The sequence below is a fragment of the Lissotriton vulgaris genome, chromosome 1_1 (assembly GCF_964263255.1).
Source record: "Lissotriton vulgaris chromosome 1_1, aLisVul1.2, whole genome shotgun sequence".
NCBI classification, from domain to species: Eukaryota; Metazoa; Chordata; class Amphibia; order Caudata; family Salamandridae; genus Lissotriton; species Lissotriton vulgaris.
Window position 1 is genome coordinate 313,302,773 of NC_141685.1, and position 15,301 is coordinate 313,318,073.

Consider the following 15,301-nt stretch of genomic DNA (forward strand, 5'->3'; position numbering starts at 1 on the left):
CTTGGCTTGGGTTGTCGTAGTAATGTGTTTTCCCATCAAGGATAATAATCAAACGGGTGGGAAATGTCAGAGAGTACCAGAGACGTTCATCTCTCAATACCCTCTTGACTTCCAAAAACGAGACCCGTTTCCTCTGTATTTCCAGTGTATAATCAGGAAAGATGGAGATTTTGCTGTTGTCCATGATGTAAGGGCCGTCAGCACATGCTTTTTGCAATAAAACGTTGTTGTCCTTAAAATGAAGAAGCCAGGCCGCCACTGACCGCTGAGGCCTTCCAGGGGCCAGAGGTCTGGCCGGCACTCACTGGGCTCTCTCGAGGGTATAGAAAGTTGACAAGCCTTTATGCGCCACCACAGTTCTGTTCCAAGAAGGTCATTATGTTGTTGCCATCCACTCCTTCCGTCAGGCCCAGGACTTTGATGTTATTCCTCCTATTGTGCCCTTCTGCATCTTCAGTCTCCGCTCCAGCACACACACTCTGTTCGTGAGGCCCCCCATCTGTGATTCCAGATATCTCTGTGCTGGTACTATTTCTGCAATGTTGGCCTCTGTTTTTTTTTACCCTCTCTGACAGCTTCTGGTGTTTCTCCAGTGGTAGGCCCAGCCCCACCACTATGGTGTTGATGTTTTGATGCAGGGTGGCTTTCGTGTCAGCAATGGCCTCCAGTATCTTACTCAGCTGCTGCTACACCAGTTCCTCCTGGGCCATCTGCAATTGTTCCTGGGTACTGTCGTCCTGATCATGTACAACCCCCACTTGTCATTCTCTGGGTTTACCCATTATGCTGGGGAATATGCTGATCCGATAAAGCATGCAGGGGAGATTCTTCTGCTGTGGTGCTGCTCTTCAATACTGTGAAGTGCTCGCATGTTTGGCCCAAGCGACTGTATCAGCCGGCTGCCACTCCCACCACTTCATCCTTTGGGCCCACTCCGGCTCCAGGCCTCCTTTGTGGCCATTGCTGAAGTAGTTGTGTAAGCCTTCTGCACTACTCTCCTCAAGGGGCTGCCCTCAATCTCTCTTACCCCCAGGGACTAGGCTGCTTCATCTCTTGCTGGACTTTCCCCTCAGGTCTGGGACCAGGATTCACCCGCTCCTGCATTCCCGACCAAGCCCTAGGCATCCACCTGTGGTGGGTTTCAATTCCAGGTCCAGCAAGGCTCACCAGTTAGCCCCCGCGCCTAGGGGCCCCATCCGCAGGCAGCTACTCCTGGCGTTCAGTCACTGCCACTAGGCCACGTCCCTACCGCTGACTGGCCTCCAGTTCTGGGGGATCCCCGCTGGGACCCAGGGACCCATTTCCGGATGGCAGGGGGCCATTCCCATGCTTATTCTGCAAAGTTCTAACAGGTCGCTTGAGTTACTCACTCCACCAGCTGAGTCAGCGCTGAGCTTCCCAAGCCCTGGTCTGGGCCCCAGTCGTGAGCCCCGCCCTGCACCTTACCGCCTCAGTGCTTCCAATGTATACCCGCTTCATTCCTGGGGTCTCCGCCGCAGTCACTGAACTTAGGCGGGCTCCTAGGTTCTCACCCTTTTCAAGATTGGTTCGTCAGCAGGGGGACACTAGGTCCTGACTTTGGCCTCAACAGCCTCCGGGCTGCTCGTCTCTTGCCGCGAGCCTCCAACATCAATCCGCCATCTTGGGAGATTCCTGTCTGGTCCACCGATCGGATTTCAGCTCTGCTTCAATTTTTTCGGATCTACGGACCTACAAAGACCAGCCCCCCTTCTACCTCAGTCTCCTGTCTCATTGCGGTGCGTGCCCAGGTCCCGACTGCCATTGATTTCAGCGGATGATCAGTGGGCAGGTGCGGAGCTCAGAGCTCACGTGTCCGCCATCTCAAGCACCCAGGCCACGCCCTTGCATCAACTGTCATTTCTGTAAAGAGCCTGTACGGGAAATGAGAGGTTCTTCAGTGTTTATATATTTATATTGTACAAATTCATAACTGCATTTTTAATGCAAATTAAAAATCTACTACTTAGTGTTACAACTGCCTTGACACAAAGAAAGCTTGTGGCTTTGGACTTTATAAATTGGGGTTCAATCAGAATTAGGATTCATCAATATTTTTTGTTTTTGAAAACTAGTGTACATTGATAGAATATGCTTATTCTTCTACTCTCTAATCCTTCCTCTTTGAATCAGTTCACATCCTTGTGGTCTCACCATGAAGACGAAAGCTACAGCAGCACCACACTGAACCACACTACCCATTCTTGTCTGCTCTTTCCCACCACTAATAACGGGATGGGGGGGGTTACCTGCCACACAGATATCAATGACATTTCTTACCACAGAATGTTCTGCCTTTGCCATGCTTAAAGTCAGAAACGTTTGTCTGGCTTTGTCGATGATGAACTTTCCCAACTTCACCCTATTTTGCAAACAAAGTCAAAATATTTTCCATCCCTTGTAAAGGCCCTGGCTAGCATATTTTAAAGCTCCAACCTATTCTTTTCAAAATGTTTTAATATCATTAATGTTGTCAATCCCAGTTTTAGCTCGCAAGTAGGAAGGACTTACAATTCTTGCTACTTGAGAGAAAAACATGGATGTATTGTTTTACTAAATATTGATTTTTAAGTCTGAGATTGCCCTATGGGCTGCTCAATTTCTACCTCTCTTGAATGCTACTTTTATTAGGTCACATTTAATTCAAATGATTGCTGCCATGTATTGCCTGCAAAAAAAGATGGAAAGCCAAGCACTGAGTTAGTTTAAGCTATAGATCTCATTTGAATGTGGCATGACAGGCCCACCAGAAAACCTACTAAATTGTGAAATAGGCACGGCACCTCTTGCTAGTGAAGCAGAGTTTTCCAAAAGACAGCATCCACTCAGCTCCTGGATATATAATGTCAATATAATGTTTGCACTTCTAAATTACAATTGAAAACAAAGTTACCACCAGTGTCTGTTGATTCAATAAGCCATGATGAATTCCTTTCCTGGAAATAGAATGCACTAGCCAAAGGGGTAGGGGAGAAAAGCAAAAATTAATTGTTCATTCTGTGCATAAAAAATGACACACACTTGTATTTTTTAGATCTGTCAAAAACCTGTGGGAGCAGAATACAGAAACACAGGTGCGTAATCTTTCATTTTAGCTTAAAAAATTAGAAACTCAATCATGCTGCATTTCTCTTAGGATTACACTACTCTTTACAAGAGAATGATATGTTATACTTTTTGGGGTTGTTTTATTTTGAATAAAGAGTTTGCTATTCTAACTCGTTTTTTTTACTTAACATGTCTTTCAAATGTAGCAACAAATAGTCTTTGTAACTCTTTAGAAGAAATGTATTTTCCCCTAAAAAGCTTCAATTAAAGAGATATAAAAGTTAAGATGTTAAACCTAAGAACAACTTTAATGTCCTAATTATGGATACTAATGCAGCAATAACTCCCTCGGGTGCTCTTTATAGATCAGTGTCCCATTCTCAAGTCATTTGGCATGGAAGTCCCTCCATATCTAAGGAGGCACTAGCCTCTGTATTGAGTTTTAATATGTTATGTTATTAATATTTTTGTCATCTGATGTAATTTGTTATTTATTCTGTGATGTAGGGGAAAATGCTAAATTGTTTAGGTTGTTGTGGAGAAGTGTGGCTCACGGTGTAGAGCAGGCAGACCCGGAAGCTGAGGTCAGACCCGGGACCAGGGTTCAATTCCCGACGCGGCAGGGTCTTGAGGTCAAATGTCCACGGACTCGATAATTCTCGCTTCGGGGCCTGCTCTAATCATGGGTTCTCACTCTGCAACTCTGGGCATTAAGCTTGCTTAATCTCCACAACGGCCCCCTGCGGCGGGATGCCTGGCTTTCACCTTGGGGATGCCCAGTAGGGGCTATCTCACAGGGAAAAACCAGGACGGGTTCCCAAGGCAAGTGCCGGGAAACCTCCGGGTAGCTGTGCGCCCAATAAATGCAATAATAATAATAATAATAATGAAGCCCATTAGCGTTTTCACATCAAGGTATATTTTTTCTTTCACCTTACAGTCGTGGAAATGTTTTCTGTTTTACAGATACCTGCAACAGTAGGATAGCCCATTAGATTGACCTTAGTTCAATAAGTCTGTAGTTTGCCAATGGAGGTTTTTCAGCCTTTAGGTTTACAAAAAGGTATTGTAGACGAATAATAATGCCACCTTGGCCTTAGTACAAGGTTCCAGTAGTTATGCCTGGTAACTCTGTCCCTCTGAAGCTACTGATACTGGGCTTAATTTACTCCGGATGGAGAGGACGCAAGTTATCAGTTATTTACTGTGGGACCATCAGGGTCCTCTAAAGAAGGAGAAATTGCTGTAGAAATTTCAGTATAGATTCCAAAGCTTCTCGTTTTACTCAGCATTTCACCCAGGGACTCAACCTCCTATTAGCAGGAGTGCAATACTATTGGTTTGTAGAGTACCAATTGTATTGTAATCATGATATCCCCGATATCTGTTACCAGCCAATTGGGATTACTAGTAAACTAATAGGAAGGCCCTAATGTTTCAGCTTGTGAAGCCAATCCACTCTGTCGTATGTACGGTAAATAGTAGATGTTAGTATTAAAATGTTTCTGATCTGTAGGCTCTATCTTTCAGTTAATCATAATTTCTAGATCTGCACCCGGGGAAGTCAAGATCAGGATCAAGCAGTCACTATTGTAATATGAACCTGCAGTAATAATTTACATTTTTAATGATTAATCATCCTTAGCCAAAGGGAAGAGCATCCCGAGGGAGTTATTGACTGTGGGAGTCAGAGGACACAAGGATGATGTTGCTATTGTAATAATATTGTTATTGTCAATGTAACCCTAAATTGGCTTTAAGATGGTATATCTTTTGGTATAGGGTTACAACAAGCGTACCTCTTTGAGGGCATGTACGAGCGTCATATGGCACCTTTGGATTTTAAATAAATTGCCTTTTTAAAAGAATTCGCAACTTACCACCAACTAGAAGTTGGTGGTTATTTGCGAATCCTTATGGGCATTTTTGAATTCATTTTCCTTTGATATATCGCATTTAAGGAATCGCACAATTTGCGATTCCTTAAGTGCAATCGCAAAATAAGGAATGGCAAATTTTGCGATTCCTTTTTTTGCTGCCAAAATGTTTCATAATACCATTTAGCAAATTAGCATTCGCAAAGGCCTTTGCGAATGCTAATTTGCTTGATACATATTGCCCTTAATTACTACAACATTACATGTGTGTTACAAAAACAAATTATTACATTAAAAATGTTTAGCATTCCTGAGATTTAGTCACTCTAATAGGGATAAATCCCCTAGCTTGATTTTTTGTTTTTCTATTGTTCCTCTATGGGATGGGTCCCGTGTTTAATACTCAATTGTGAAAATGTATTGGGATTTTTCTGGGGTCCTTGCGTTCTCTCTTATTTTCTGTCTCTCCAGTGGCTGTGAAATAAGTATGTTCTTGGTCTTTGGGGCTAGGGGGGAGGAGTATGGCACTCCATACAAAGCAGGGGCTCATGGTCGCTGGGCCTCATAGGAAGGGTTGGTAGGGGTTGGAATTGGTGGGAAGGGGGTTGCAGCTAGGGAGGGGTAGGGGGGGTCACGGTGTTTCGGTGGTGGTGGGGGGGTAGAAAACATCAGCAGACTGGAGGGAGTTGATGCAGAAAGATACTAAGCAGCAGAAAATAATGTTAGACATGTTCACAAAAGAAGTACAAGTAGTTAGTAGTTTTTTTAATGTTTTTGTTAATTACTATAAGAGGAGGCAGCTCATAGTGAAAATAGTCATATAAGGTAGAAAAATGGCATCGCTTAGGAAAATTAAGATCTGTTCTCTAAATATCTGTGGCCTTAATGATCTTAAGAAACGACAGGTCCTGGCAAAAGTAGTGCAGATATTACAGATTGATATACTGTGTCTTCAAGAAACACACGTGCCATGGCATAACAGAGGGTATTTAAAAACAATGGACATGGAGCTTGTAGTTTGCTCCAAACGGGTATGAAAAGAGAAGTTGCTTGATGTTGAGCAGGAAGAGAGGGTAGAGCCTCAGCAGTGGTCGTTTGATAGAAAACTGCTGCTGGACGGAGAATATCGTCAGTTTATGGATAAAAAGATCCAGGAATATTTTGAGTTCAATAAAGGTACTGCCTCTATAGCGACAGTCTGGGACGCATTTAAATCAGTGGTCCGGGGCGAAACTCTAAGTTTCTCCAAATTCAAGTGCAAAAGAAGCCTGCTTAAGCACCGGCAGGATTTTGATCAGACGCTACTGGCCGAGAAGAAGCTGGCAGAGGCGTGAAGGGTTGGCGTGGAGGCAGATATACTTAACCTAATTCAGAAGGAACTTACCGTTTTAAGGTCTAGCGCTTATGCGAATATAGCTGACAATATAGCAGCACAATATTTTCAATATAAAGAAGAAGTGTATGAATTTGGTGAGAAAACGGATAGAGTATTGGCCAAAAGGGGCAAGGGAAAGCCGCTTTTAATGATATTCCCAAAGTAAGAGATCTGCAGGGGGTGCTACAAGAGACTAAGGAAGGCGGTCTGACCGCCTTCCAAGGATTTTACCAGAATTTATATACTGATGATATCGGGGAGGTTCCCTTCGATGAGTATTTAAATGAGGTAATACCAGCTACACTGTCTGAAATGCAAAAAATGATTCCAAAGAACCACCAGAATGGGGGGAAAATAGAGACGGCAATACTAGGACTTACCCGGGAGAAAGTAATGGGTCCAGATAATATTCCCTTGGAATTCTACCGGCTATTCAGGGATAGCTTGAGAGCGGAATTGGTTGAAGTTTGCCAAGAAGCCTGTCTGGGGAATTCCCCCCAGTCCTGGGCTAATGCCACGATAGTGGTGTTTAAAAAGAAGGGTAAAAAAGATACTGAAATGGGGTCTTACAGACCAATACCCTTACTAAATTCGGATAGTAAAATGTATTCAAAGTTGATAGCCAATAGGTTGAATGATATGATGCCGGGCCTGGTTTCGTTAAGGCAACATGGCTTTATACAACATAGGGAAACCACTGATCATATAAGGCGGATTATTTCAATGTTGGACTGGGCACAGGGGAAGAATTCTCCGGTAGGCATGGCCCTGTTGGATGCTGAAAAAGCGTTCAACAGGGTCTCATGGAGCTTTTTGTGGCTAGTCTTGGCGAGGAAAGGGCTTCCCGAGGCCTTAATTAGAGCAATTAGAGCAGGGGTCTCCAAACCGGTCCTGGAGGGCCGGATCCATTCCAGATTTTTTGGATATTCCCATTGAGATACATGTAGTAATTTAAAAAATCTGGCATGGATCCGGCCCTCCAGGACTGGTTTGGAGACCCCTGAATTAGAGTGTTATCTAAAGAGCCAGTTGCATTCATTCGGATCGCAGGGAAATTATCAGGGTAGGCTGCCCCTGCTCCCCCCTTCTTTTTGCTTTATATATTGATCCTTTTATTTTAACATTAGAGAAAAATCGGGCTATTAAACCTGTTTGGATCCAAAATAGTGAGTTTAAAGTCTGTGCATATGCAGATGATATTGTGGTGGTATCATCTGACATTGCCAGCGCGTTACCTAATATCATAGAGGCTGCAGAGGCATTCGGCCAGTTGTCCGGCTATAAACTAAATGTAGCAAAGACTCAATTTATACATTCGGAAGCCGGCCGACCAGGAAATATTAAATTCGAAAATGAGGCGACATACCTGGGTATAAAACTTATGGCTAATGTTGAAAATATTATCCCTGCCAATTTGGATCCTATAATAGCTGCCTCCAATAAAACATTAGAGAGATTAGATCATTTAAAACTTTCACATGCTGAGCGTAGTAACGCATTGAAAATGCTTATTTTCCCCAAATTTTTGTGTATATTTCGGGCTATTCCTATTTTAACATCTTCCCATTATTTCACCCGAATAGATAGAATGTGCTCTAGATTTTTATGGGGGTATCATCGGGCCCGGAGATCTTTTAAAAAATGTACTTTACCAAGAGACAGAGGAGGCTGGGGCATCCCCAATTTTCAGTTTTATCACTGGATAGCGATATTACAGCATATGGGGGTGCTGGTCTTATCAGTTGATCCTACTGAAGATTTTTCCGCCCCATCTATCTATGAGATGCTTCTGGGTGAAGAGGCTAAACAATGTCTAAACAGGATTGTGGAACCAAGTTATTATAAGAAGACTAAATTTAAAATAATTCGTACAGCCTATCTGGTATGGAGGATAATTAAGAAAAAACTTGGAATTACCCACAATTTAACACTATATACACCTCTTCAGAAGTGCTCTCTCCTCCCTGAAATTTTTAATGATCAGGTGACGTTAAGATGGAAAGATCGGGGGTGTGTGATCTCAGAGATCTGTTTCAAGGGAATAGTTTTGCTTCCTTTGATCACCTTATGAAAAAGTATAAGCTGCAACGTGTTGATTTTTTAAATATCTTCAGCTTCAGAATTTTTGTGAGCAGAAGCTGTCAGGAAACATGATCTTATTGGGAAAGATAGAGATTATCGAAGCAATTAACGGTAGGTATAAAATAGGCCCTATGTATCAATTGCTTCTGCAACGGTAGAAGATGATCTCCGGGCAAATGAAGAGAAATGGCAAGACAAGTTGGGTGTAGAACGAGTCAATTTGGAAAAAAGTATGGAGATAGCTACTACTGTATTCTTAAATGGGTCTCTTCAAAGTCAGCATTATATGTCGGTGTTTGATTTATATTATACACCAGGTAAATTGGCAAAATGGAAGTCGGGACGGGGGAACTATTGTAGTCGATGTAACTCATATGCCGCTGATGCCGCTGATGCATTTTTTCTATGCCCAAAGCTCTCTCAGTTCATTGGGGATGTTGAGCTTCATATTACGCAAAGCTTGGGCATCTGTGTTAGACTAACCACACAACTGGTTGTATTTGGTGTAGAAGAAAATATGTTGCAAACATGGTCACCTGCAGAGGAAGCCCTTATCTTCATATGTACGTCTGTATATAGATTTTGCATTACATCGCAGTGGATTGACTCGGAACCACCAAACTTTATAAAATGGCAAGCAAAATTACTGTCAATATATTACCCTGAATCCTCATTGTATAAGATTAAGGGCATAAGACGGAAAATGTTTGGGTATAAATTATGGTTACCAATTGTTATGTTATGTTATGTTATGTTATGTTATTTTTTATTTAATATAGCGCAACGGTTACTCAAAAAGAGAATCCCGGCGCTTTAGGTAAGGTGAAACTGGTTACAGAATAACACAACACAGATAAAAACAAATTAAAAGTCCATAAAAGAAACAGGGCAACCGGCAAGGCTATTGAGAGAACAGCCAGGTTTTGAGGCCTTTCCTAAATTCAAGAAGACTGGACGCCCCTCGCAAAGGGAGCGGTAAGGAATTCCACAACTGTGGGGCCAAAAGACTGAAGGAGCGGCCACCTAGGCGGGCCCTCTTCACGCGCGGAACAGCCGCGAGAAGTAAAGATTCCGATCTCAACGCGCGAGTAGGGTGGTAGAAAGTGAGCCTCTTTCGCAGATGTTTGGCTCCCACCGCATGGAGAGCCTTGTAGGCTAGGGTCAACGCCTTAAAGGCAATCCGTTTGCGGATGGGTAGCCAATGTAGCTTCACCAACAACCCAGAGGCGCTGGTGCGTCTACTTAGGCCAAAAATGGCCCTGGCCGCCGCGTTCTGTGCCACTTGAAGCCGCTGCAGCAAATACTCTGGTAGGCCCAGGTACAGACTGTTGGCATAATCCAACCTGGAGCCTATCAGGGCCTGCACCGTCAGCCTCTTGTGATCCTCAGACAAGAGAGGCAGAAACTTCCGCAACATTTTTAGCAAGCCAAAACAAGTGCCAGTTACCCCCAGAATCTGGGCTTTCATCGACAGCCCCTTGTCGATCTTAACCCCCAGGTTTTTAGCCATGGGAGAAGAGCCGGACGGAGGGAACATGTCGATGGGCCACCAGGCCTGCCAGCTGGGCTCCGAATCGCACCCGAAGAAGAGAACCTCCGATTTATCAGAATTGCACTTGAGGCTGTGCAGTTGAAACCATGCGAACACAGCCCCAAGGCAGTTCTGGATCCTCTCCCCGTCAAAGTCAGCCCCCCTCTCGCAGGAGAAGAGGAGCTGAGTGTCGTCGGCATACGACACGATCCGGGCACCAAAAGACTCCGCCACCGCCGCCAAAGGGGTCATATAGATATTAAAAAGGGTCGGGCTCAAAATAGAGCCCTGAGGGACCCCGACTCCCAAAGGCGGCATTACAGCGGCGTCAGAAGATGTCCAGATCGTTTGCCGGCGGCCAGCCAGGAAGGAAGCAAACCATTTGAGCACCGTCCCCCGCAGACCGATCTCAAAGAGTCTAATTGGATAGGTCTTTAGATGTGTGTTTCTCTGGGTATGTATTTGTTTTTGCTTTTGTCCCCGCTGGTTTTTTAGTAATGTTAGGAAGCACTTGATCCAGCTGCTCTGTATCATAAAAATTTTTGTTATGGTTTATGTAAATATAATGTACTTATTGGCGTATCTCTCTCCTGTCTGTCTGCTGTTAAAAAAGTCAATAAAAATAATTAAAACAAATATGTTTAGCATTCCATAGGGAATAAGTCATTATTAAATTGTCCATTCACCTCAAGTTAATAATTAATAACGATACTATACATGAAACAGGTTCATATTAAAATCATTAGAACACATTTTTATGCTCCCACTGTAATTTAAAAGAACATTTAGATAAGGATTTGTTTCCTTAAACTAAGAACCTTTTTTGTGGACAAAAGCCATCCTATAAACGCTAGATATTGCAATACCAAAAGGGCGGGGCGACACTGACGGAAGCTGATAATTTTCAGCACAGGGAGTAGACACAATTTCCTCACGGAAGAATAACATTTACAAAAAAGGATAACATGGAGCAAAGTTTGTCCAGAAATGTTATCACAAGGGCACAGCTGGAGGTTTTGAGACCATTCATTTATGGTAGGAAAAGTGATTAGCCTATTGAAAATCCCCAACCGAAATCGGATTAGAAGGAACATAAGGTCAGATGAAGAAGGCCATTTGCCGACCGGTAACGGCCGATTTCGGCCGGTACCGACCGGTAAATGGGTATTTGGGATGTAGGTGGCCAATTTTACCGATTCGGTAAATTTACCGAATCTATAAATTTTCCGAATCGGTAAAATACAGAATCAGTATTTTTACCGATTCGGTAACTGCCAGATGTAGGTGGGACTCTTCTGAGTCCCAAAGGCCTTACAGATTCGGTATTTTACCACCCAATCCAATTGGGTGGTAAAATACCGAATCCAGGTGTGCATGCACATGTGTGCATGCACACCTATGCCATGTGACAGACAAACATGCCCTTAGGGCATGTCTATGTGCCACATGGCGCACATGCCTGTATTTGGGGTGCTAGAGGGTGTCAAAGTGACACCCTCTGCACCATTGCAGGAATTGGTATTTACCGATTCGGTAAATACCGATTTTTACAGATTCGGTAATTCAATTACCGAATTTACCTAAATCTCCCTCCTTCAATTTTACCGATTCATAAATACCGAATCAGTAAAATTCTGTATTTATGAGTCGGTAAAATATACTTACCTACATCTGGCCCCTATTGTATGCCCCCAGGACATAAGTAAGATAGGGTTGAATGTTAAAAGTAATTAAAATTGTCTGATTGTGTAGGCCAGTGGGCTTTACTATCTCAGATGTCAATCTGATAGTATCCAACATAGATAAGGCCATTTTTTTAGATCCTTCCTAGTTATGTCCCCAATGGAGCTAGAATTAGTAAAATACTCTGGGTGGCCAAGATCTTGTAGAAAGTTAACGTAATTTAACCATGGGATCCTCAGGGCCCCGTCCAAACTCAGGACATCCAAGAGTATATCTCGATTTAATTTTGCCTCTTATTTTGTCCAGAGTCAGTGTCATAACAGCACAGGCTTAAGTTTAATCAAATCGGAAATAAAAGTGAGGCCCAGCTCCGCATGACATATGTATGTTAAGGTACCATTTGAAACGGATAAAATATATTTAAAAAACATAATTTTCTACTTTTTGAATGGGAAGCAGGTCAACTGGCGCCCATACCCCAGTCCTGTAAACAGCTGCAGAGACACATTTTGCTTTATAAATCTTAATAAGTTCCTCCGGAGGCCTGTTGACTAGCTTTTTAGCAAAGGAACTAATAGCAGATGTACTACATAATAATACTAGTTTTTTGCAGCCACAGCCTATGTTCATATATCATTGTTGGCACAAAGGATGCCCAAATAAGAAAATGTTTTAGTTAGCATCCTATTTTGTCCAGATACAAACATGTCTTTGGATTTTATGTGCCAGAACCGCAACTCATTCTAAAAGTTTTTGAGGAGTTAACTCTTGGCCCTAAATCATTCATAAAATTGGTGAAATTATTTAGTACCTTCTGAAGTCCTACCTGAGTGCGGGACATAAGCATCGTCTGCATACAGGAGGGTTGGAATCGGGCGTTTCGAAACTTGGGGACGGTCATGATCATCGTTTAAAAAGGCTTCCCCAAGTCCGTGTATGTACAAGCTAAAAAGAAACGGAGCAAGAACACACCCTTGCCTAACACCACTTCTTATATGTATGGACGCTGATCGTTCACCCTTTAGACCACAGTGCACTCGTGCATTAGCGTTGCAGTAAAAACATTTAAGAAAATAAATAATCTGTTTGTCAACCCGCATTGCTTCTAAAATTGACCAAAGTTTGTTGTGGATCATGCAATAAAGCGGCTGTAAGGTCAACAAATGCTAAAAATAGGTACCCCGTCTTTGCCCTTGTGTATTTACCTACCAGGAGAGACAGATTTAATCCCTGCTCTACGGTTCCTACACCAGCTCAGAAACCGTATTGCAGGTCTGACAGGACGGAATTTTCTTCCACCCAGTCCTGGAGATGCTCCAGTATTATTCTACCTGCAATTTTCGTTATGGCGTCTAATAAGGAAATTGGCCTATAGCATGCCGGATCTTGTTTTTTAAAAACAGGCACAATTGTTGATTTTAACCAGGTAGGTGGAAAAGCTGCACTACAGCTAGCGTTTAAAACTTGCATTAAAAGAGGGGCTCACAGAAGAATATTAGATTTGAACAGGTCTACAGGGACCCATTGGGGCCAGACGGTTTACCTGCCTTACTTACCGCGAGAGCCCGCTCTAACCTGAATAACAGGGCAGGGTGTTGAATAAGAGAGCTAAAGTTGTGGTTTTCCAATGCACAACTATTTGACCTGTCTAGATTACCCTTGCCCTGATATACTTTTGCAAAGTGGGCTATCCATTGGTCTTCTGCTATTGCTATTTCAAGCGAAGGACCAGCTTCTGAAGACAAGAAAGGGGCCCTGGAAATGTTCCAGAAAGCTGCACTATCATTGGCCAGGGAGGCACAGTGCAAATGTAAATGTATTTGAGCTTATATAGCGCACAGCTACCCGCAGTGGGTGTCCCGGCGCTTGCTTAGGGAACCCGTCCTGGTATTCCCCTGTGAGATAGCCCCGGCAGGGTATCCACAAGGTGAAAGCCAGGCATCCCGCCGCGAGGGGCCGTTGTGGAGATTAAGCAAGCTATTGCCCAGAGTCACAGAGTGTGAACCCGTGAGTCAAGAAGGCACCGGAGCGAGAATTATCGAGTCCGTGGAATTTTTAGCCCAAGACCCGCCGAGGCGGGGAATTGAACCCTGGTCCAGGGCCGATCTCAGCTTCCGGGTCTGCCGCCTCTAACCCCTGAGCCACACTTCTCCACTAAAGCGTCCTACGCCTCCTTCTTTAGTGTGACTTTTCTGTCCCTGATTGTGAGTTTGTAGGCTTCTCTAGCCGTCCTTACGTCACTTATATTTCTCGGATTTTTATGTAACTCAGATTTTACGTAAGAGTAAGCTTTAGTTCACCTAGTGTCAAACCAGCCCTTCTGCCGTCCCTTACCGCTATTCTGTCTAGTAAGCGACTCATTAATCATGCTAGTAATTACCTTAAATGAGGCTAGAATGTTTTCTTTTGGTGGCGGACTCGCTTAAACATGTTTCAATAGCTGGGTTACATTTCCCTACCACGTTTTAACCAGTTTAGCTTGATCCACTAAAGACCAGCATAAAGAGTAACAATTGGTATTTACTATGGCTATATTTTCTAGCTGTTGAGTTTTCTTGTTATTTCTTAAAATTGTGGTGGACGGAAGAAAAAGCGCTAGGCATAGAGGAAAATGATCGCTGTGGGGCTCATCGGATACATAGAAAGAGTGAAGCATATGTGCATGACTGTTAGTTACTAAAACAAAATCAATAATGGACCGAAGACCCCGGCCATTAAATGTCCAGGCATAGGAGCAGGAGCAGGGCATACTTCATTTGCAAAACCCAGATCAAGGGAAAAAAAAATCTCGTTCAATTGTGCTCCCAGGCCTGAGTGCTGAAAATGAGACGTGCCTGCCCCAACCTCATTTATGGCATCACATTATTTGTCCCTGGACCTATCGGACATCGGGACCGCCCACCCTAAGGGCGTGGGTCCCGCACGCAGCATTAGGATGTGCCCACCACTGTGGCGGGCACATCCTGTATTTTTAGTATTGTGGCGGGCAGAGCACAGAGCTGTGCAGCATTTACATAATCAAAGCGACAGGCACCGTGCGGTGCCTACCGCTTTGATTATGTAAATGCAGGGGGGTACCACAGTGTACCCCCGTGTGCCACCCCCCTTTGGCCTTCACTCTGGGGGCCCACAGGGGGCCCCCAGAGTGAACACCGCATGCCTTTCCATGGCGGCAATGCCGCCACGGAAAGACATTGTAAAATGCCCATTGTAATGATGCGGGCGGTGTCTGACAGACACCGCCTGCATGTTACTCGTTTTCCGCCCGGCCGCAAGGCGACCGGGGCGGAAAAGTGGCGGGCGGTGTCTTGCTCCGCCGTGGTCCCCCCCGCCATTCTAATATGGCGGGGGGGAATACAGGGAAGGATGGCGGGCGGATTTCCCCCACCAGGCTGGCGGTGGCTACCGCCAGCCTGGCGGGGGCAATTCCGCCATCCTAATGGGGCCCACAGTGTACAATTAAAGTCTCCAACAAATACAAAAATAATATATTCCCCCTTCCTGCGACCAACATTTCTCAACACCTTTAGTAAATTTGGTATCACAACTCTCACTTTATCAGGTGAAATATTATTATAAAAATTGGTAACAACTATGGAGTGCTTCGAGTCAATATCCATTTTAACACGCTAATAGTAGTTATCATTAGCAAGCATTAATATATTTTTTAAATTGATTTTGGCTGAC

At 43.9% G+C, this 15,301-nt stretch overlaps 1 protein-coding gene across 1 annotated transcript in view; it reads left to right on the forward strand.

Annotated features, from left to right (window-relative positions):
- LOC147747106 (vitamin D3 hydroxylase-associated protein-like) overlaps positions 1-15,301 on the forward strand; it is a 337,273-nt gene that overhangs the window by 298,363 nt on the left and 23,609 nt on the right. Inside the window, exon 12 of the mRNA XM_086952357.1 lies at positions 3,053-3,092. Coding sequence (XP_086808483.1) covers positions 3,053-3,092 — 40 coding nt within the window. The remainder of the gene's footprint in view (positions 1-3,052; positions 3,093-15,301) is intronic.